The sequence below is a fragment of the Typopeltis vanoorti genome, chromosome 4, assembly GCF_054136105.1.
Source record: "Typopeltis vanoorti isolate ZY-2024b chromosome 4, IOZ_Tvanoo_1.0, whole genome shotgun sequence".
NCBI lineage: Eukaryota > Metazoa > Arthropoda > Arachnida > Uropygi > Thelyphonidae > Typopeltis > Typopeltis vanoorti.
The window spans coordinates 13,038,636-13,064,137 of NC_143552.1; the positions used below are offsets into that span (position 1 = coordinate 13,038,636).

The following is a 25,502-nucleotide window of genomic DNA, read 5'->3' on the forward strand; positions in this document are numbered from 1 at the left end:
CCCCATTCTACCCAGAATCCTTGTCTGCTTTCCAAGCTAAGGTTCAACAGAAAGTGCATCAGAGCAGCTGAAGAAAAAAATTCAGCTTACTGCAGGTGGCTCGCATCAAGAACTACTGCTTTATATCTTGCCTATACCAAGGCACATAGCAAATGCAAAACAGTCATCAGCAGATCTAAATCCAACTTAATAAAGGCCAACAGCAAAAAACTTGACTGTTGATTAAACAAAAGCCATGCCTTCTGGTCTCTTGCTAAGGCCATTACATGCAACGCCTGCTCACCTGCACTTTCACCTCTCTCTCTCATTCTGCTGGCATCAATGTTACTTCACCCAAAGATAAAACTGACCTCCTAGCACTGCTTTTTTGCTCAAACTCCTGCACTGATAAACAAGAGTGAGGAGAAGGACAATCATTTATCCTATTCAAAAAAAAAAAAAAAAAAAGGAGGTCTACTGTCACACTACCAACCAACTACCATCATCACCTAAGTTCCCTTCAAAATAATGGAGAAAGTCATCAATAGCCAACTTCTCCACTACCTAGAGACCCACCAATTAACAGCTGCCAGTATGGATTTCAGCATTCAAGATCCACAGCTTACCTCTTAGCTTACATCATCCACCACTGGATATGTGCAATGTAAAGGTTCAAAGAAATTCATGCTACTGCTCAACATTTCAAGAGGTTTTGAGTGTGTCTGGCATCAAAGCCTGCTACTCTCTATAACTGGGTTGCCAGCTTCCTCTGGTCTTTAGCATAGCTCAAATCTACCACTATGTTCACTCGCGACACTAGCACCACTTATTTTCAGTGAAGATTGCAAATGAAATATGGAAACAGACAACAAAATTAACAAAGCTAGTAAAGTATGAAGTCAACTAAATAAATTTATAAGGAATAAGAGATAAACTAGTCAAAGCATGAAATCTTTATAATCATGGTTGATGGCTCCCTCTTTTGGGCTTCACCATTAATGCACTCATTTACATAAATGACCTACTCCCAATCCTATCCACAGCTTCACAAATGACAGTGCTCTCCATTCTTCCTATTCATTTGACAAACTATGCAGTGCGCAGATATCCCAAGCATTGAGATCATCTACAACTAGTACCTGAAACACTGATGTATGTACTATTTTATTTTTCAAAAGGGTGAGAACAATATGGTCAACATTCAATACCACCAAAACTCAGTCTTGTCTCTTCTCTCACAAAGGAAATCTCAGCTCACATTCCCTTATCCCTCAGTAATAAACAAATTACCATATAAGATCTGATTTCTTTGCTTGGACCAAAGTTCATCTCCAGTCTCTCCTGGCACAAACATATCACATTAATAGATTCCTCAGTATCCAAAAAATATCACACTCTTTTGTTCAAGATGCTATTTTATATCAAACAGTCTTTTATCTATATACAAATCCCGAATTTTCTCATGCTTAGAATACTGCTCAGATGTTTTGGGTGGAGCATCTAAAACATCTCTAAAAATTCTTCATGCTGTCCAGAGAAGAGCAATCTGGCTCATAGATGATGCATCTCTTACAAATTCACTTTAACCTCTATCTCACAGATGCAAATTTCAGCTCTGTGTCTATTGTACTAATACTTCAATGGTCACTGCTCCACTGAACATGTAACCATCATTCCTCAACTTTCTATTGTGCTTGTTAATACAAAACCAGCAGCTGCCCAGCATTCCTTTATTGTGCAATTGCAAACACATGGAACCCGCTTTTCTTCTTCCTCTTTTATTACATTTACCTGTTCTCTGTACTGCAAGAAGCATTTCCAAACAACTACAATCTGACACTCTATAAAAAAAAAGTCAGTAAACTGACTTTGATGCTGACCAGAGAAGAGCAATCTGGCTCATAGATGATATATCTCTTACAAATTCACTTCAACCTCTTTCCTATCAGGACTCAGAAGTTTAACAATTATGTTAACCTTCTGAGTCCTCACCTACATCCCGGACACAGTATTGATATGCTCATAGGTCCTTCCTACCTCTTGTGTACGAGATCAATATATAAAAAAATATTAGTAACAAGGATATATGCTAAGGGTTAGATAATTAGAGAAAGCTGTTGGAAATTTATTTTTCACTTGGTTAGACTATAATAAATTTAGTTTAATCCTTTATCCAAGTGTATGCAAACAAAGTTTGCACCTGAAAATATCTTCAGGACTGAGGTAAGGTTGTACAACACCAGGAAACTCTGAGCAAAGGTGGACCAAGGAGTGATGAGAGCTTGGACCACCTTTGCTCAGAGTTGCCTGGTGTTAAACAAATACCTCAGTCCTGAAGATATTTCCAGGTGCAAACTTTGTTTGCATACACTTTGATAAAGGATTAAACTAAATTTATTATAGTCTAATCAAGTGAAAAATAAACTTCCAACAGCTTTCTCTAAATCCAGAGTAATTAAATAATAAGGTGGTACACCTGTTGGCAACTCCTATAGGTAAATATGACCTCTCCTATTGCTTCTGCCTTAGTATCTCCATGTTTGGGTCTGCCTCCCACTGACGAGACCTCAATAAAGGTTTAAACCGGTCTGAGTAGTGGCCCTTCCCATAGCAGTATATATGTCTGCAAGGAGATGTGCTTTGCATTATGAAAGATACTGAGACAAGGAGTGATGAGAGCTTGGTCCACCTTTGCTTGGAGTTGCACTACCTTACCTCAGTCCTGAAGATATTTTCAGGTGCAAACAAAGTTTGCATACACTTGGATAAAGGATTAAAGTAAATTTATTATAATTAGAGAACTGTGCTAGAGCATACAACACACACTTTTTCAACTTCACAGTCTCCAAAATAAGTAGTGATAGTCTCACTAAGCTCAATGGAATGAAAATCTATTACTTAAGATTTCCATTACCTTCAGGCTGGAACATAGATATACTATCCACTTAGCAAATCAGACTAGCAAACACATTTCATGAATGTATATGTAATTATTACAATTTAGATTAAGATAACTTATTAAAGTAATATTTTGCAAATTCTCTCAGTTCTTAACTTTGATTTATGAATGACAACAGTCTTTCCCCCCACCCAAATTTATTACTGTACATAGTCCTTTAAAAATACTCAAGCAAATTTCTCTCATAGAAATGTGACGAGTACTGACTTTTCACAGCATGTCCAAAGTATGAAATTTTTAATCAGCAATAAACCATTAACTCTACTCAATCAGTGTTACCTCTGCAACTGTTCTTTTCAGCTTCAACTAATAGCCAAGCGCCTTTGGTTTGAAACAGTACCTTCTACAAGCATAACAGTTATGTAATAAATGTGTTGTTAGTTATCACCTTATAAAGTGATAACCAAAAACACAAGACTCATTTTATGATATATTATGAAATGACCTTTGTTATATAATAATAATGATGATCATTCAAAATTTATTTTTTTACTGCAGAATTAAATTTATTACATTCTGAATGGTACTTAAAACATATAAGAGTAATTTTGATATACTACATTACTTTTACGAACTTTTTATTTTATAAATATTTTTTAAAAGAATGGCACTAATTTTATATTAAACAGTGAAAAAAATTCTATAAGAATTAATACCACAAAATTCACAAAAATAGAATAACCTTATAAGTAGTCAAAATGCTACTCACATAACCAATATCTGGTCTATATATCACATAAGCTCCAAGAACTCCTTCTAATGTTTTGTGATAAGGTCTGCCCTGAATGGGGAGAAAAACTGTTATTATAATAATTGTCATTTCTCTCAATTATAACTAAATCCTTTTGCACATTTTCCTGTTTATTTTTATGTAAATAAATACTATTTTTATTAACTTTTTTTTGCAAAGAAGTGTAATTTCATCTATTACTTCTGTAAATAAATACCTCTTAAACTGTTTATTTTATATTTTATTTTACATTATATATATATACAGTGGCACCTTGGATTGGTCTGCAAGTGTTTTGCAAGATGAGCAAAAATTTTTAATAAATTTTAACTTGATAAACGAGTGAGGTCTTGCAATACGAGTATTACTTATACGCTTTGTCTGCCGAGCATCACGTGATCACAAGTCGCTCGGGATTGTGGGTAATCGTCTCGCATGCTTGGTCTCAGTTGGCATACCTCATTCGTATGGTCAACATTCGTGCTAGCATTGTGACCACGTGTGTGTGCGTAAAGCATTTTTTTTATTTTGTGTCCAAATGTAGTGACTGTACAATGACCCCAATGAAGAAAAAGTTGAAAAAGAAGGTAGTAAGAAGAAGGAGATGATTACGGTGGAAGTTAAGAAGGAAATAATCAGGAAGCACGAACAAGGTATGCAAGTGGCCGCCATCGCAAAATTTTATAAGTCTACGTCAATGATTTACACAGTATTAAAGAAGAACTAAGGGGGCTAGATGTAGCAAAAGGAGTCACGAGAGAATCAAAGCAACTAGCAGGTGATACTGTGACCGAGAATTTGATCTGTGAGAAGGCAAAGGCCTTGTACGCCGACCTCGTAAGTAAACTGCCAGGTATGTCTACAGAAAACGAAGAAAGCTTCAAGGCAAGCAGGGGAATGGTTTGATAACTTTAAGAGGAGAAGTGGCATCCACAATGTTGTGAGGCACGGAGAGGCTGCAAGTTCAGACGCAAAGGTAGCTGAGGTATTCGTTGCAGAGTTCCAGAAGCTTGTGGTTTCCAAGCGTCACCTGCCGCAGCAAGTTTTTAATTGCAATGAGATGGGGTTTTTTTGGACAAAGATGCCAAAGAGGACCTACATTACGGCAGAAGAGAATGCAATGCTCGGTCACAAGCCCATGAAAGATCGTCTCACCCTCTTACTGTGTACTAATGCAAGCAGTGATTTCAAAGTCAAGCCCCTGCTCATGTATCATTCTGAGAATCCACGAGCCTTCATGAAATGCAAGGTGCAGAAGAGCCAGTTAAACGTTATGTGGAGGTCCAACAGCAAGGCTTGGGTCACTCATATCTTGTTCGTTGAGTTGATTAACGAGGTCTTCAGTCCTGCAGTGAAGAAATACCTTTTAGAAAAAAAAATGCCACTCAAAGTCTTGCTGGTTACGGATAATGCTCCTGCTCATCCTCCAGGCCTTGAGGACGACTTACTGGAAGAATTCACATTTATTAAGGTCAAGTTCCTTCCTCCCAACACTACTCCAGCCCATGTATCAGCAGGTCATTTCGAACTTTAAAAAGCTTTACACCAAGGAACTATTTCAGCGATGCTTTGAGGTGACCGAAGGAACTAACCTTACCCTCCGAGAGTTTTGGAAAAATCATTTCCACATCGTAAACTGCGTCAAGATCATCGATAAAGCCTGGGATGGGGTCACCAAGAGAACCCTTAATTCTGCTTGGAGAAAACTGTGGTCCGATTGCATCGAGGGGTTTGCTCATGACAGGAACTGCCAGTTGTCGATGAAATTGTGTCCCTGGGGAAGACCATGGGACTGGAAGTGAATGAGGATGACATTCAAGAGCTGGTGGAGAAACATGGCCAGGAGTTTACCACCGACGAACTGATGGATCTGCATCGCGTGCACCAGCAAGAGGTTATAGAGGAGATCTCGTCTGAGGAGGAGGAGAAAAAGAGGGAGACAACCCTCTCTTCAAACAAGATTAGGGAGGTGTGTAAAATTTGGGAAACAGTGTAAAATTTTGTAGAAAAGCACTACCCGAGTAAGGCTGTAGCAGTACGAGTGATGAATCTGTTTAACGGCAATGCAATGTCATATTTCTGTGAAATCCTCAAAAGGAGGCAAAAGCAAGTGTCATTGGATAGGTTCCTTGTTAGTCGCACAAAAAGAAAAAGAGTCAACAGATAGCAGTGATTCCGTTAGTGACAATGAAAGTCGTCCTACCCAATACAATTACTGTAATATGTAATTGTAATGTAATTAATAAATTTGATTACTTTATGTATATTACATTTAAATAAAAAAAATATAAAAAGGTATACATATATAAGGTACACGAAGGTATATGTATTTTGTATTAATAATTTTTATATGAATATTTTTGAGTTTTGGACCAAATCATCTGAGTTTCCATTATTTCTTATGGGGAAATTCGCTTTGATATAAGAGTGCTTTGGATTACAAGCATGTTTCCGGAATGAATTATGCTCGCAAACCAAGGTACCATTGTAGATATATTATTTTTATTTACTTATTTAATATAAATAGATGCAACATGAAAATATTTAAAATTTATTAAAATAGTGAATAAAAATAATTTAATTCTATTTAATGGACATGTATTGATGAGACATCAAAGAAGAAACCTTTGGATTTCTTTCCGTCAAACCTAGTCATTATATTAATAAAATTAACTTCTGATTTGACTGTCAAAATATTATTGTAATTTTCCAGCTCAGTGGATGTGGCGCTTGGCTGCACGAAGGAAGACTTGATTTCGAGTCTAGTCAGCGACTAGAGGAAATTTTTCTAAGCTTTTATTGACTGGTTCCTGAGTTAGTCGATCTCTGGCATGGGCAAGCGGTTTTTTCGTCCTGTAAACTCAAGTAAATCGACCGTAGAACCCACATCATTTCAGACATTAAATACGAGTGTCAGGGTTAGGAACCACCAGATGGCAGCACTTGTTGAGCTGTCACTCTTCACTGCATGCTACTTAATTTGTGATAGCCGTGGGCCAGCTATCTCTGATTGGGCACCAGTGGAGATAGAACTGCCCACTCAGTCTCCAAAAAGTTAGATAGGGCTAAAAACGGCCTCGCCTACTCCCTATATATATGGGAATAAAAAGGCTTTAGCTGATTTTTTTTTTTTTTTTTTTTTTTTTTTTTTTTTTTTTTTACAAGTATAATTACATCACATGCTTCAGCTACAAGCAAACACTAATCTAAACCTGCATTAAATATTTCCACCCTTATCTTTTACTGTGCTAGATTAAGTTGATTTGTATTTGTAATTTTGACAAAAACTTTGAATAAATATTATTATTATACAGGGTATCTACATGGAATCAGAGGACTCAATGTGGGAGACCCATCCTAACCATTATTCACACAATACTTATCATACTCACCATCAGGGCACTCAATTATCTAGTCCACACACACACCATGCTAATTAAGAATAATTATAGAGGAACTCCAAATATGAAGACAGATTTTAAGATGGAAAGATCCCATGGCAGGAACAAAATGAAATTTATTCATCTACTAACAGATAATTATTTGATGCAGCATGTGATGGCGAAGACTTGGGGTTTGAGAGTGTTGAATCTGGTCAAAGGATCAAGAAGATCTATTAATAGCAAAGCTGGCAAAATTGTCTTCAACTGGGGAGAGTGGTCATGCAGTGCTGACTTGGAAGGTATCAAACCATATGGAATTTTTGATTAAGAAGAGGCAGGGCTCCAGAAATACTTGCCCACTTGCCACAGTCACTTGCTATTTGTCTCTGGTAATTCACCAGAGACAAATAACAAGTGAATTTTCAGTCCCTCATTCTAATAAATACATTCCAAATATTACCTTATTTTTTTCATATAATTTACATATTTTTTCATTTTAAAACATCTTATTCATCATCAAGTTATTTGATTATGAGCTACCACCACCAAATATAATAAAGAATTTTTTTTCAAACAGGAGATTGCATCTTATGCAATTCATTTAATAAGTTAATTCCTTTGCAGACTGTTTGTTCCTTCTCAAAGTTAATTTGCATGAAAATATTCTCAAAGATCATTTGATGTTTACCAAATGTAAAGTAATTCCAATCTATAAACAACAGGTAGCACTATTTATCTCTAACCTTCTGTTATTAAAGTAAATCCTACTCCACATCTGAAGATTCATTTGCAAAGTCAGGTATCCTCAAACAACACTTTATTTTGCATAACTTGCTGTCATCACCATTCTAATAAAAATCAGATATACTCTTAAAAATTAATAATTTTACAAGCCCATTTTCATTTATTTCACTGACAATTGAAAGGTTCCCATCTCCTTTAACCTTTAAGTAGGTATACAATTGTAATGTAGCATTGGCATAAGCTTATTTTCACAATTCACAGCATGAATTAGCTCAATATAATTATATACTTAAACATACATGATGAAAAGGCTTTATAGTATAAAACTTGTGAATATTCCCGTGTGAAAAAAACCTACTAAATTGTATGTTAGACAATGAATTTGTTATATACATATTTTCTGTTAGAAATGATATAAAAGAATTACTGTGTAAATTGCATATAACCAACTGAGATTATAAGGTAAAAGTATGCGGGAAAGACACCGGATTAGTAAGTTGCTTCAAGCGGTCACGCGCACATACGGCACGTGATGACCTAAGTTTTTGGGGAAGATGCTACGAAAAGGCAAGACCCATGAATGCAAAGGAATAACGGGTTGGTTGAAAATTTAGGGTTACAAGCAGTCCTGGTAGGGGTTGATATAAAAGGGCTGGAAACCCACCCCAAAGGGCTTTTTGCCTGGAGTCTCTGTTCTCTCTCTCGGTGATAGAAGTTGGAGGTGTCGGAAAAGATAGTGGCCAGGTAGTGTGCCTTATGGATGCAGAATCGCCTCGCGCTAAGAATATTCTAGGCATAGATGATCGGTATGCAGACTCCATGAGGACCAATCTAAGCTGACAGGAATTTTAGCCTTAACACAGAGGGAAGAAAATGTTTTGAAGGAAAGGAATCCAAGAATCGAAAGGACAAGCATGAGGAATTCTCGAGTTCGGTATAGTAAACCTTTAATCAAGTAATGTGTGAAAGGAAGGTAATTGTAACTTAAGAATCATAGACCTTCATAAAGTTTTGAAACTCTATCTAAAATTAAGACAGAACTGTGATATTCTAATCATAGTCGGTGAGCAATATGTGCTATGTATTATAATTGTACTTGTGTCTAATCCAGGCTGCTTGATTAACAACTAAAAGTCATTATTGGTTTTATAATCTAAGAATGAGAGCTTTGAATCTTTGAACATAATGTTTTGTAGTATTAATTACTGTGTGATGTATATTCATAGATTTTACTTTGTAATCTAGTAGTACAGGGATAATTGAAGGTTCTTCATTCTGTATGATGATCATTATGTTAAATAAACCTTTTGCTGTTATTAATTTGGTTGCCTATGTCTAAGAATCAGATGCACCACTCAAACTATTCAGATCTAAGCAGGAGATAATTGTTAATTAAGACCACGACTGCAAACATGGTTGATTATAGAAGGTATTGATAATTGATAACTTAGTATAGAAATAGATTAGACCACGTGCATATCTGAAGGTTCACTTCTTGACTGAGAAGTTTTTCCAATCTAAGGGTTCTGGGTGGCGCAGCGGAACAAATAAAATTTCCCAGAACCTTAAGAGAAGTTAACTTCAGAAGCTTTGTTACTAAGGAGTTGGTTTAACCTTGAGACAATCCCTTTGTAGATCAGACTTGTGCACATGATAATCTAAAGGACTGAAGTATATAATAGTAAGACAAAGACAAACACATTATAGGTGCTGCTGAGATATGACAAATTATTCAAGAGATAGTTAAGTAAAGGAGTTAATCCATATCAAGTAAATATTACCTACTACGACGTTATAACAACAACATATGCCATTCACTATAGGAGGAGGATAGTTCCATGTGTAAGTATTAGAATTCAAAGCAATAAATAAATTCAAATAATTATTAACTCATGAAACACAGAAATGAGGAGCATGGCATAGGATGACTTCCCAATATTGTGAACGTCTAAGACAGTCATTCTTGTTGAGGTCCTGTCAGTGGATGTGCACTTCCCAACTTTCTTTGTATAATCTTTCAAGTAGAAAATAACTTCTGTGTGAGACTGGTTTTATTCCAGTGAATTCTGTGTCTAGTTGATTAAGGTGTAGCTGATTAAACCAGACTTCTAAGACTCATGAAGTGGAATATAATCATGCCATACTTCAAGTTGAATCTGAGCTGAGCTGAAAAACCTTTTTGGCGATAACAAAGGCCACATGAACAAGGGATTCTATAAACTCCAGGACGAGAAAAAGGAGTATTCATTTTTTGGAGCATCTAAAAAGGAATTTAGATATTTGAACTGGATGGGAAGATACTTTTAAGTCAAAATTGACGAAAAAAAAAGGTGCAATTCTCTTCTTTGCCAAATTGATTTATTTTTCATGACTAACTAACTTCCCAAGCCTACCAGAGAATTCTGATTTTTCTATCCTTGTAGACAACTTCATATTAATCTCCTTGAATAAATTCAAATGTTTTCTTCAATCATGTAGTCTCCAAGGATTAGTTATCAATTTCAAAATCTTTAGTTTTTTCTTGAATATTTGTATATTTCAGCCTATAGTTCACCTCTGAAAGCTACTGAATTTTTATTTGTTTTAAACCATTCTTATAACCTGTTTGTTTTTGTATGATATTCAATTCCATCCTGCTCAAAACTAAATACTAATCACTTCCTATTTCAAATCCTCTTTACTCATGTCCTGAACCTGCATGAAGATATCACATCAACAATAACATAGTTGATGAGACTATTGCTTGCATATTCTCTCCATGTGAATTTGTGCCCATCAGTACATTGGAGCATGCTATTAATGAATTAGTAATCCATGATCTAATCCAGTGGTCCCCAAAGTGGTCGGTATAACATTGTTAGGGGTCGATTCGGGCTCAGGGTCGATAGAAAAACATAAGACATCATTGTACGGGTAATATTTAATTCGGTTAACTTGGATTACCTCCATCCTGAATGACAACGCAATAAGAGTGAATCATGAGAACAGTGACATGAATAGGACCTGTAAGATTCAAGGTCATGAAAATAGTTATGGAGGCCAATCATGTAGGCCAAAATGACATATTTACCAATAAACGGATGTCGTGGTTCCCGCCCCGTGGTACATCTTACATATACCTATAGGAAGATTGTATTATTATTATTATTTTGTTATCTAAATTAAATTTTATATATTATTTATCCCTCCTATCAAATATGTAATGTTAATAAGGACGTCAAAAGCAAAAAAGTATCCCTTTGATGTTAAGCCAATATAATAATATATACTATATTATACATACAAGAAATACTAACTATAAAATAAACAATCCAAAAACTCACATAAGCATCTTTTTTGCTTGTCCTGTCATAATTATGGAATAGTAAAATAGAGGGGGCGATAAAAAGTCAAGAAACTCTTAAAGGGGTCGACGGTCAAAGAAGTTTGGCGACCCCTGATCTAATCAGAAATCCAACAGGTATCATTATTATTAATAAATATAAAAATGGAGGAAAACTCACGCAAAAAACTTCTGGTATTAAGACCACATGTTTTTTAAGATAATTAACAAGTTTAATAAAATATAGCCTTACATGTTTCATAAGTCATCAGAGGTATTAGCAAAAGTTGTACAGGAAAGAGACAAGAAACAATTAATTACACATATTAGATGTTATCAGAACTTCACAATTCATACATATATCCATTCATATGAATGTGTATATTCATACATGTATGAATTGAAGTTCTGTAACATCTAATGTGTAATTAATTATTTCTAGTCTCTTTTCTGTACAGCTTTTGCTAATATCCCCTGACAGAGTAAGGCTTACGAAACTTCTAGGGTCATATTTTATTTATTAAATTTGTTAATTATCTTAAAACATGTCTCAATACCAGAACCTATCTACAAAAGTAAAGCTTTTTTTCCTTTTTCTTTTTAAAGGTAATATTAGCTCAATAAAGATTTATAATTGAATTCAGGGCTCACCTCGCCAAAGTCTGCAACTAATCAAGTAAATGGACAATGTTGGTATCCCAATAATGGTGCCAGTTTGGGTTCAGAACCCATGACCTCACCGTCTGAACTCTGACACCTAACCCCACACACCAATGCAACGAAGAAACAGATTTTGAGCACTTGGTGATATAATGCAAAAGAGTTTACTGAAATAGAAAATCAAGAAACTGAAGTATAATATCTGTCTAAGAGAAGTCATGCCTGGCAATATTTTAACAAACATATTTAAATAGCACAACTGCTTTTTTCAAATGAGCATGTAGAATCAATTCATAATAGATTCATGTCAAATAACAAATAAAAATCAAGAAATCTGAAAAACTGGAATCAAAACCAAAACTGGAATTGAAGAACATGATAAAACTGAAATCGATATTTCTAAAATCCTTGAACTATTACATCTAAAAAAAAAAAAAATAGTCTCCATTCCCTGCTCTAAACACTTAGATCCAGGGGTACTTGTTCAAATGACACTTTTTTTTAGCCACCTGCTACAATCCCTATAAAACAAAAGTACTGCATGACTCTTACCCCTCCTACAATCAACCCACAAGATCACAAAACTATTACCATCCCTTATATTCAAAAGGTACATCAAAAAAGATAGCTAAAGTTCTCCACAAATGTAACTTCCATAACACTTTCAAACTATACATCCAGCCTGTAACCATCCATCCATTTTCCTAAGGATCAGCTTAGGAAAATGGATGCTGGTTGCACACCCTGGAGTGTAAAGTTCTTTGTATCTGTAACTTAGCCTACTTTGTACAGATTGGCAGATCTGTTAATATTTGCTCTAAAGAACATAAACATTACACTTCCGTTCATCTATATGGCAAGTCAGGACTCACAATGGATCTGGATGATTCTTCACACAGGATTAAATGGAAAAAGATAACTTTATTGCAATGAAGTTATTGGTCTGGGAGTCTATTTTTAGAATCAGCATTAGCTATGAAGAAGTCTCCCAACCTCAACAAATACAGATGTATTAATTTGTCAATGATCTGGAAGACCAGTCATTCTAAGACCACATTTACCCTGAATTTTCTGAATTAACTTCATTTTTATCTGGCTTGTTAGTTCTTTTCTGTTACAATTTGGACATTTCCACAACTATCTAACTGAGTTCTTGTTCAGAGACTTATACGCTGGTTAGACATGATAACTAATAATTAAGGAATTGACAGCGTAGACTAGAAATATAAATTAAATAAACTTTAATATATACTTTCCGATATTTTGGCAAACGTCACGTTGCCATCTTCTTGGGAACTTAATACAAAGACAAGTGCACGCAAGTACTACATAACAGCAAATGAGAACAGAAGCTGGAAGCTACAGTTTTCCTAAAGTCCTGATGGTGCCCCTGGTGGGCTATATTGGTAGTTCTTGGCCTTTGGGCTGAAGTTCTTCTGATAAATGTTTCCCCAAATTTGGGGCAGTCTCATGCATCCAAATTTGTTGAGGTTTTTGCAGCTGTAAATTATCCTACTTTGGCCAAACAGGCAGGACAGCAAATATCAGAATCTCAGAACACAAGGATTACATCCGATTTCACCAGTACAGCCACTCTGGGCTTGCAGACCACGTTCTGGATATTCGCCACAGAATAAGATGGAAGAAAGCCACAGTAATACACTGCAGCAAGTTCAAATATGAAAGCCTATTCATGGAATCAGCCTCAGCCCTTAGGAACATGCCAAACCTCAACAAATTTGGATGCATAAGACTGCCCCAAATTTGGGAAACGTTTATCAGAAGAACTTCAGCCCAAAGGCCAAGAACTACCAATATAGCCTGCCAGGGGGCACCATCAGGACTTTAGGAAAACGGTAGCTTCCAGCTTCTGTTCTCATTTGCTGTTATATAGTACTTGCGTGCACTTGTCTTTGTATTAAGTTCCCAAGAAGATGGCAACGTGACGTTTGCCGAAATATCGGAAAGTATATATTAAAGTTTATTTAATTTATATGTCTATGCTGTCAATTCCTTTATTATTAGTTATCATATCTAACTGAGTGATATATGTCTACCACATTTGAATTTTGTGATATGAGGATGCTGGTTGCAAATCCAACAAAACATTAGTAAGTTAAAAAATTAATTTATTTTTCTCTAGTATTGTTTATACCATAAAGCACTTATACGAAACAACAGAGCTAAGTTGTTCAAGATTCTTTGGTCCTCAAGAACATCTGCATTAATAGGAAAATCTGAAGAAAGTTTCAGTCTTCTGCTATCAAGCACAGTGAATGACCTAAGAGATAACTAGTCATCCAATTAAAAAGAAAAGAAAAAGCTGAGCCCTTGATGTCAAATCTTATCAAATGCTTGGAAATGTCAAATGCAACAGCACAGGTTTCTCCAAACAGATATGAATGATATAGGTGAGAAGATTGGCAAAATCCACACTAATGATCACTGATTAGATGACAGTTCTCCAGGAATGAAGAATTTGACTATTGATGACATTCTCCAGTACTTCAGAGAACACCAAGATGAGAACAACAGGTCAATATTTTGATGGCAAACATCTTTTTGTTTCTTTTTTTGGAATTGGCTGTATGTGGGCTTGCTTCCATGCTGTAGAGTGAATAACAGTTGAGTATAATATATTGAAATAGATAAAGAATAGGTGTTAGATATAATGCCATGTTCCAGGTTAAGAAGGAAGTAATTTGGCCTTGGTCATTATGTAGGAGGTGGATGAGAAGAACAATGTCAGGAGGCTAGCTTTATTTTTAGGTGACATTGTAACACTATCATTTGGGAAAGAAAGAAGTGAAAGCACAGATGGACAAAAGGTACTGCCAATAGCTTTTGCAAAGGACCAAAATGCACAACTGCCTGGTGGCAAGTTTTTTCAGGTTTGGTTGAGCTCTTTCAAAGTCAGATAGTCCTGTTCATGATGTTTTGAAAATATTGTGGGCTTCAACATATGGTTGTGAATGAAGCTGGAGTCATATACTCAAGACATTTATAAGAATGTTTTCTTGGACCACCTTTTTTTTTGGAAGACCATTATACACTGTTTTGCTAACTTTTCCGTTCAAGTGGCCAAACCACCTGAGATTAGCTCTGCTAACACATTCCTGAATGCTAACAATGGCTTTCCTAATATCCTCATTTTTAATATGATATTGCAATCAATGCCATTTGTTCACTCAACTGATCTTTCTCAGAGCTCTGTAGATCTGCAGTCTCCAGTCTTTGATCAAGTATTTTATTTCTAAACTGAACCCACAGATCCTCAATTCAAAACTGGTTTGTACACTGTCTTGCATATAGTATTTATGTGTTTTGACTAATTTTTCTCTTATTTCACATAAATTTATTCAACTGGATCTCAAACATACCAGCTTTGCTATTTCTGTTATCTCTTTCCATACTTTACTTACCATCTTCTTTGTAACTAAACAGTTTAAATATTTTGCTCATTTTCTCCATTCAGGATGCAGTTGAGGTTTTCACTGTTTCTGCAGATTTTTATTGTCTGTTTTTTTTTTTTTTTTTGTCGATTTTCATACCAAATTTATTCAGTGTAGACTTGCACTGGATTTATTTAAAAGTATACATCATATGCATAAAGTAAAGCGATGAAATTAACATCTCCAATTTTGATATCACTTGTTTAGTTAGTTTTACATAGTGCTTCATTTTCTGACATTTTTATCTATATTCTCTAAGAATACAAGCTACTGTACTTGCCAGGAACTTTCAACATGTTTCCTCCTTTTTCTTTGCTGCCTGTTTAACTTCCTGAGTCTACCACAGAGTTCTGATTTTTTTAATCCTTGCAGACAACCTCACCATATGTCTCTGTTGCATCAATCAATGTTTCTTTAGGGATTAACACAATTTTCAAGGTTTGGTTCTCTGTTTCAAAAACCTTCATTTTTTTCTTGAATAATGTTTGTGTATTTGAGTCTACAGTTCATCTCTGAAAGCTGTTCACATGATTCATTTTAAAACTTTCTTACAAACTCCTCATTTCAATAAGAAATTCAATTTTATCCTGTCAAAACTTTCACTTTCAAATCCTAAGCTTGAATGCCGAACTAGCATGAAGATACCCATAAACAACAATATAGTCAATGAGACTATTTCTTGCATTCTCGCTCCATGTGAATTTGTGAACATTCTTTTGTTGTAACATGAATAATTACTACTAATAATAACTTCCATATCTTGAACAGAAATCCAGCTTGTACTTACAATTATTATTAGCTTTGTTTCTTTCTTCAAATTTTCCCAAAACATATGTCTGGTAATCATTTCGTATGCTATTTAAATCTCCAACAAGATTATCCTTGATAACTAAATACTTAAGGAATTGAGAGCATACACTAGAAATATAAATTAAATCAACTTAAATATATACTTTCCAATATTTCGGCAACGTCACATTGCCATCTTCATGGGAACTTAAGATAAAGACATGTGCATGCAAGTACTAGTTTTGACGTCTCTTCCTTATTCACAAATGTCCCCCTCAAAGAAACCTTAAAGCTAATCCAAGCTAAATTTCCTTCCAATATCTCAGCCCTATTTCAGTTCACAATGAACTCAGGCTATTTTGTTTGGCAGGAAAAATTCTACAAACAGATAGAGGGGACAGCCATGGGTTCACCACTTTCCCCACCCTTGGCCAACTTCTTTATGGAGACTTTTGAAGAGAAAGCCTTAAACTCTACCCCACAAAAACCTACCATATGGCTTCGCTACATTAATGATGTGTTCGCTATTTGGCCACATGACCCAGATACACTCCTTTCCTTCTTAACACACTTAAACAACCAACACCCTAGAATCAAGTTCACCTTGAAAAAAGTGAAAAACAATAGCCTCCCCTTCCTAGACACACTAGTCACCCGTCAACCTGATGGAACCTTAGTTTTCTCAGTTTATAGAAAACCCACCCATACAGGCAGATACGTTCACCAACAATCCCCCCTCCCCCCTCCTCACAACAATATGGAGTTATTAAGACACTGTTCAACAGGGCAAAACTAATCTGTTCCCCAAACTACTGAACTAAATCACATCCTTAACACTTTCTCAGCCAATGGCTACCCCCCCCCTCAAAAAAAAAAATCCAAAAAAATACTAAAATCAGTTATCCACAACCCACCTCTTCACTAAAAAGATTACTCTAAATCCATCACCATTCCCTACATCCGAGGCACCTCGGAAAAAATCAACACAATCCTAAAAAAACATGACTTGACCGCTTGTTACAGACCACATAGAAAATTGGCATCCCTTATCCACTCCACTAAAGACCAACCACTTCTCCTAGACCTGCGTGGTGTATACCAGGTCCCTTGTAGCTGTAAATTGTCCTACTTTGATCAAACAGGCAGGACAGCAAATATCAGAGTCTCAGAACACAAAGACTACATCCGATTTCATCAATACAGCCACTCTGGGCTTGCAGACCATGCTCTGGATACTCGCCACAGAATAAGGTGGAAGAAAGCCACAGTAATACACCGTAGCAAGTTCAAATATGAAAGACTATTCATGGAATCAGCCTCAGCCCTTAGGAACATGCCAGACCTCAACAAATTTGGATGCATGAGACTGCCCCAAATTTGGGAAACATAGAAGAACTTCAGCCCAAAGGCCAAGAACACCTAATATAGCCCACCAGGGGGCACCATCGGGACTTTAGGAAAACGGTAGCTTCCTCGCTTCGTTTCTCATTTGCTGTTATGTAGTACTTGCATGCACGTGTCTTTATCTTAAGTTCCCATGAAAATATCAGAAAGTATATATTAAAGTTGATTTAATTTATATTTCTAGTGTACGTTGTCAATTCCTTAAGTAAATTATCATGTTTAACCAGCGTATAAGCCTTTCTACAAGAAGAAAAAGATTATCCTTGTATTGAGTGTTAATAGCTACTCTTTTGCCTGACTGTTATGGTCCGAATGTAACATCTTGCTGTTGATTAGAAAGGAACAATCTTCCAATAAATATAAATGCCCTCCCCCCAAACCTGGATAAAATTTTGACTCACCTGTTCAGAAGAAGGTCACCCAAGTTCAGTTCAACCCTGCAACAAGTACTCATCAAATGACGATTCTGATATAGTGTCTAACAAAAAATTCCATACCTAGATTTCCTGCATTAACATTGTATTTCTATGAATCAGTATTTTCTTCAGGATGCATCAATCTTTCAAGGTTTGGTTCTTGTTTAATACACGAGTTTGCAATTTATCTCTGAAAGCTGATCTTTTTCAAGGCTAGAATCTAAATGATAGCTGCTAGGAAGTGTTTCAGATCAAAAGGTATTTGTCACACCATAATAGTAACAAAAAATTAATTAAATCATCAATATAAAAAAAAAAAAAAATTAACCTATTGACGTACGTATATTCATCTTTTTGAGGTCTCAGATTCCAATAAAAGTCTGTAATATTAAATATTTATTTAAATGAAGAGAATAATTAAGTCACCTATGTTAAAACTGTTTATTCATTTTAAGATATCAAATATTTTACAATAAACATGTTTGAGATAAAGAAATTGTACCAAAGAAAAATTACAAAGTACCTCCTGGAAGATTCCTAACTGAGGAAATGTTCTTGAGACATCAAGTTTGATAAAATCTGCAGCATTCTCTTTAACTCTGTCCTCTGCACAAAAAAGATAGCAATTTTCTCAAAACATTTTAGTTATATATTAAATAAACAAGCATACAGAATGCTAAATAAATTTATTTAATTACTAAGCCAATATTTTCCCATAGTTAAAGCAATGAATGATTGGTAGTGACTAGTATGCTAAGTGGTGAAGAAACAGCTGTGTTTCATCGAGAACGCTATGAAAAGATAAGGCTACATTTTAAATGTATGTGTGGCAGTAACAATAATTAGTGTTTTAAATATTGTTGTATGACAGTTGAGATAGGTAGATGGTGTTCTGTATAATTATAAATCTGTATTTATTAAATTTGTGTTTCTTTGTGCAGCTTTGAACATGAGTAAAATGGCAGTGAAATATAAGACAGTGTGAAAGACAAATACAAAGTAGTATGGACTTTCCTAAATGGTGATATGCTGTGAATATAGTACATATGCTTGGGGAGAGATTGAAGATATTTATGTGAAGAGGATTAATAGGAAACATGAGAGTTTGGGTGTGTAAGAAGGGTAGCATACTTATGAATTATGAGACATTGAATGTAAGCGGTAGGGAAAAGATCGTCAATGTAGCTATGGGAGTAAGTGTCATTGATGATACAGCTGAGTGCTTGAATGGTAATGGTAAGACATCAGGTGAAAGTGGCCATGTTGATTGGTAAGACAGCATGTGTAGATGGTGGCGAGTTGATGGCAGCAAGAGGCAAGACGACAGAAATATAAGGTAGTGAAAATGCAATTTGCGTAATTGGCACTGAAAAACTAATTGAAGATATGAAAGTGGAGTTGGTAAAGCTGAGACGAGATTAAAATGCATGAATAATGAACTAAGGAGAATTATGTATTTGCATGGAACGTGAAGAAGAACGGGATGAAAGATTTGAAAGAAATATTGAACGATTTGAGAAATTGAGAAAGAATTGCATGAGAAGGAAACCAGTGCTGCCTGGTCTCTATTCAGGAAGTATCTGACAGAGTGTATTCCAAAGGTCAGCGGATTAAATAAGGTAAGTATAAAATGGATGACTGAAGAGGTGAAGCATACCATCTGGAAGAAAAAAGCATTGTGGAGGCAGCCAAGATGAGTGGAAATAATTTCTTTTAGCAAATAATGCTAAAAGAAATCTTTCGATATGCCAGTAGAAGCCAGTCAATAGAAGAACAAATGATTACGTGAGGATGATGTTGGTCAGTGATAATGGGAGAATGATAAACATTGAGAAGGATACAGTTGAGGTGTTTAATGAGCAGTCCATTCAAGTATTCCATTCTTGTAATTATAACATAGTGCAGAACTTCAGAGCAGTAGGAAATGGGTGTGGAACCAATGATGGTGAATGAGCAGGAGATATATGAGGAACTGAGTAAACTTGATGTCAACAAGGCCATGGGACTTGATGGTATATATCATCGCATGCCTTGAGAGAATGTTCCAGAGAGTTAACAGCTTTAACTTACATTTTTAACATGAGTCTTAGATTAGCCTAGATTCCAAAGGAGTCAAAAGATAGCAAAATTGTTCTGCTTCATAAAGGGGGGGGGGGGTCATAAGACTAAGGCTTTGAATTATGTGCCAATCTGCTTGTTCTGTTCAAGGTGAGGACAAGTATTCAGAACTGGGTTGATAGCAGCAGCAGTGAAATTCTCTTTAATGGACAGCATGGGTTTGCTAAAGGAAGATTATGTTTTAGTAATCTACTTACTTATTATAACAAGGTGAAGCATATACAGGGTGTTCGGGATAAATTTGACAGTTTCGTAAGGAAAAAGAAAATCTTCTTTGTATCTATTAAATTTAATGAATTGACAAAAAAACATTACAGGCAGAGTTAATTACAATACTATCAACAAGATTTACTCAAAATAACCACCATTAGCATCGATCACAGCTTCAATTCTGCTTCGGAACCTCGAACAAGCTGATGCTACAGTCTCCCTGGGAAGGGCCGCAAAAACTGTTTTAATTTTATCCATTAACTGGGCTTTTGTATTACTGGAAGTGCGATTGGTGTCTTTTTCAACTGCGCCCCATACAAAATAATCCATGGGGTTAAGGTCTGGGGAGTTTGGAGGCCAAACATTTGGACTGGTGAAGTCGGAGAAATTTTCAGACAACCATTTTTGACTTTTCCCAGAGGTGTGGCAAGGGGTCGAATCCTGCTGCCATACATACGGCCTACCATTGGCTACCCTTGTTATCCAGGGCTTGACTACAGTTAGCAACTCCACGAACAAAGCCCGAATTCCAATGCCAGGGTTCTTCAACACCTGTTCCTGCAGATTTGCGAGGAATTCTGCTGTACGAACGCAATCAGATCGTCTGCTAGGGATCTTTCTTCTTGCTACATCCTCGTAGTCACCATTGCAAGTCTCTAGTTCATGCCTGATTGTTTTTACTGTATTCAGGGAGCATTGGGCAGCAGTCGTAATATCCTTATTTTGATGGCGGGCACGAATCATCATGATACAAGTTATTCTCTTCCATGATTCAGGTGGGTTCCAGCTATCCATCCTTTCTGACATCTTGTATATGAATGAAGAAGGGTCCAAACTTTTAAATGAATAGAAGTGTGTGTTAATACATGTAACTTACGGAAAAATATAATTAATTATAAATATGTCAAATTTATCCCGAACACCCTGTACTAGTATATTTAGATTTTGCAAAAGCTTTCGATAGATTGCCACACCACATGAGACTAGTAGAGTTATTGGAACAGATGGAGTTGGATAGTAGATTGGTGCATTCGATTGGAGATTGGATGATATGTATCAGTAGGTTGTGTATGGGGGAGTGATATCCCAGAAGAGGAAAGTCACTAGTGGCATACCCCTAGATCTGGTTTTGGAGCCATTGTTCAATTTGTATATAAATAACATTGGAAACGGCTTAAATGGTGATAAACAGTTGTTTGCAGATGATGCAGAGTTGAGGAGCATTATGAAAGTACAGATGTTGTAGCTTTGCAAGAGGACCTACATAGATAACGGGCGAGTGTGTGTGGGGATGTCAGTTTAATTTTACAAAATGTAAGGTTTTAAAATTTGGGAAGCAAAGATGGGATGCAGAGTATATGAGTGAAAGAGATATTTTAGAGGATTACAGGAGATGAAAGATCTGGGGGTAATGTTGGATTGAAATTTCATGGGCATTTTGCTGTTTGTCCTCACAATGCTAAAATTGTGAGGACAAACAGCAGATTATGGGAATGAGCAGAGAACAAAGGATGTTTGGTTGGAATCCATTCTACAAGGCTTTGATTAGGTCACATATGGATTACTGTGCACAGATTTGGTCACCGGATTTTCAAAAGGATGATGAGATGTTTTAGAGGGTTCAGAGACAATATTAAGTTGGTTTCTGGTCTCTGGAATGCAAGGGCAGATTGAGAGAATGCAAATTACAGAGCCTAGTGGATAGAAGGAAGAGGTTAGACATGATTGAGAGGCATAAGCTGGTAAGGAGATATTACCAGATTAACATGGATAACATTTTTCATAGAATATCTGGTGACAGGGAGAGAATTAGAGGTCATCCCTGGAAGCTGTAAAAAGGCAGGGTGCGAGGAGTAGATTTTTTGCACGGAGAGTGGTCGGCGATCAGAATGCGATGCCTGAGCATGGCGAGTACAGGGATAGTAAATCCATTTAAGTCAAAGTATGATGAGCTGTGCATATGAGAGAGTGACCTCCTATGATGAGTCTCTTGACTCAATGGAGGTCTGGTTAATAATAATAATGATCAAAGAAAAAAGGCACAATGGTAAGATTATGCACTTAAATGCAGATACAAAAGACTGATTACTCATTTACTGAACATTTTCTATGAGCCTAAGTAAGGTTATAACTATATACTAAGACGGCAGTCTCATAATAATGGTCTCTTAACTTTTTGGCAATTCCAGATAGTTGTGTGTTTTAAGTTGAAAGAATGTTATAGAGCTGTAATAGATTCCAAAAGCAGTTTTTTTGAAGTTAAATCTGCAATTTATATTAACAAGAAAATTTTCCCCACTAGGTATGATGACCAGAGTTAACTCCTGAGCAGTTGTAGTGTAAGTAGGAGACATTTTTTTTTTAAATAAAAATTAAATATGGATTAAAAGCTCCAACATCTTAAGTTCAGATGTTGGAGCTTTTAAGAACCACATTATATTTTCAGAGGTTAAAAAGAAGTACTGGATGGTAATGGCTTTCTTTTTGTCCAGGGTTTGAGGCAATGTTAGCAGATGTTAAAGATCCAACATTATTTCAAAGCCAAATGTCCGTAGAAACTATGAAAGTTTCGTAAATTTGACCAGAGCTTATGAGAATACAATGCTTTGCATCAGAGTTGCCTCAGCTTGCATTACTTAAATGAACATGACTGCTGACTAAGAGTCCACATATTTGCCTTTTATTAGTAAATTTGAAAAGGTTTCACTGGTTAAGTATAATATACACTAGTGCCCAAAATTGTGGAAACCTTTTGGAAAAAGTGTATTTTTGAGGTTTGATGGCTCATAACACCACTTTTTTTTTGGTGTAATACCATAAAATTATATATCAATGGAAAGATAATTTAATCAAGAATGTAATGCAATAACTTTTATGAAGGATTTTTTTATTAAAACAGCAGTTATAAAGAAGAAAAGTGAAACACATAGAAAAATGAGATATACAAAGATTCTCACAATGCGAGTTAATACTTAGTTGGGTAACCTTTAGCATTAATTACGACCTTACAATGCCTTCTCACGGAGTGAACCAAGTTTTTTAGTTCTGCAGCTGTTATAATGTGAAACCAAGATTGGGTTTTATTGGTGGGTTGCTTCTGACTAACAAGTTTCTTTAGTCGGCTCCATAGATTTTCGATTGGGTTAAGGTCTGGGCTATTCCTAGGCCATTCCGGCAGTGGAATATGATTATCTTGAAACCACTTTTCGCACACAGCAGCAACATGACATGACATGGAGTTGAATCCTGTTGAAATATAAATGCTTCATTATCTTGGAAAAGATCACGTGTGGAAGGCTTCAGTTTGGGCTCAAGTATTTCATTTATGTATTTTTGGGCATTTATATTCCCATTAATCACGCAAATTCTTCCTACACCTTTTGATGTCATACAACCCCAGATCATAACACTAAGTGGGTGTTTCACGGTTGGTGTAATGCAATCAGGATGCAAATCTTCTCTGATTCTTCTCCTTAAGTATTTTATGCCATCACTACCAAACAGGGAGATTTTGGTCTCATCACTCCAAATAACACTGTCCCATTGTTCTGCTGACCAGTTAACATGAGTTTTAGCCCGGTTTAATCTTTTCAACCTTTGTCTGAGAGATAAAAATGGCTTTTTTCATGGAATTCTAGCATTTAGACCAAATTCCTGCAGTCTGCGCCGAACAGTCCTTGCACTCAACTTCACATTGTATTGCACCATTTCATTTTGTATACACCCAGATGATTTTCTTCTGTCACGTAGGCACAGTCTCTCAATTCTTCTATCATCACTTGCTGTTGTGCACCTTTTCCTGCCTTTACCAGTCTGGTTTTGTAATGACTGAGTCTCCTTATACCTCTTCAAAAATTTAGAAATGCCACCTTTGGTTAAGTTTCCACCAATTTTTCTTCTAATTTCTTCATAACTGTAGCCTTGTTCACTTAATAGGACTATTTTATATCACTTTCTGGGTGACCAGTCAACTCTTTGCAGCATTTCTTTAATTTTATTACGTTTTACAAGCTCATTAAATGAAAGAACACAAAAAAACCAACCAACTTGACAGCAATCACATAACACATTGACAAATTTCCTCCTCTCAGCTCTAATACATGATATCAATAGCTGAATCCTACTGTGACCTTATTGGCTTGTTGCCAAAACAAGATGACACCTGATTGGCTCTCTAAACACTCATGCTCATTGGCTACATTCAAATGACAGAAAGCAACTTCATATCAACCTAAGCAAGTCGTGCTTCTTTTTTCTGGTTATTTGGCTATTACTTTTCATAGAATACAGATAATTGAACAAACTTTGTTGCATTACATTCTTGATTACATTATCTTTCCATTGATATACAATTTTATGGTATTACACCAAAAAAAAGTGGTGTTATGAGCCATCAAACCTCAAAAATACACTTTTTCCAAAAGGTTTCCACAATTTTAGCCACTAGTGTACAGTATGGTTTGTCTTTCTTTTGTGTGCACACATGCATAATTTACCTTTCTGGCTGAAGAGATTTTGATTTTGAAGATTAAACCTTAATGTAATTAAATAAATTTAATTATCATGTGCTTGTTTCTTTCTTTTAAGCAACAATATTACTATTATTACACCCTCCATACAGTCGGCAGACTCATCGTGGGAAGTTCATAAATATTTAAACTAGAAGAAAATATATACATAACAATTTACTTCATAACTATTTATTTCAAGTTGTAATGGGCAATTCTCTCTCTCTCTCTGAGAAACCAAGAAAGTTAAAGTGCAAACAAAAAAGCTTATGTTATAAAGATTATACATTGGTGATATGATTAAAGATTTGTGTAATGTTCTCTATAAAGCAAAATCATATAAGTGCAGACCTTCACACAATCTGTGAAGTGTTCTTCAAGCTATGATTATGAATCAAAAAATAAACAAAGCTTAATTTTGAAACATATGGGGCCCATTTGTTTTTAAGCCTTTGAATTTTCATTAATTTATAAAATAATTGTTTGACAACAATAATAATCTTCAATCAAGTTCTTTGATAACAAATAAAATGTGTTATCGACTAAGGGATTAAATACAAATAGGACAAAAAATTGATAATGACATTGATATTCAACAGCAATACAATCTTTAAGTGAAGAGAGTATGAAAATATCTCTTATTTTGTCCTGACAATTAAAACCGCTAATTATACAATAAAACAAGTAGAAAAAATAAAAATAATTTGTATCTAATATAACTAAGATTTCAGTTACCCAGCGTGCAGCAAGGAACTGTGTTTCTTGTTACTGAGACAGACCCAGCTGTGAATGCAGGTTAATCTGGTGAAGTGTTCTCCACAGTGTGAA

General features: G+C 35.7%; 1 protein-coding gene across 2 annotated transcripts in view; it reads right to left on the reverse strand.

Moving 5' to 3' along the window:
* The window catches only part of LOC150107113 (TBC1 domain family member 12-like), a 223,581-nt gene that overhangs the window by 82,386 nt on the left and 115,693 nt on the right, over positions 1 to 25,502 (reverse strand). For both annotated transcript variants that reach the window (XM_090391005.1, XM_090391004.1), the window contains exons 7-8: positions 18,362 to 18,444; positions 3,648 to 3,719 (exon numbers count right to left, since the gene is read on the reverse strand). In XM_090391005.1, coding sequence (XP_090247131.1) covers positions 3,648 to 3,719; positions 18,362 to 18,444 — 155 coding nt within the window. The remainder of the gene's footprint in view (positions 1 to 3,647; positions 3,720 to 18,361; positions 18,445 to 25,502) is intronic.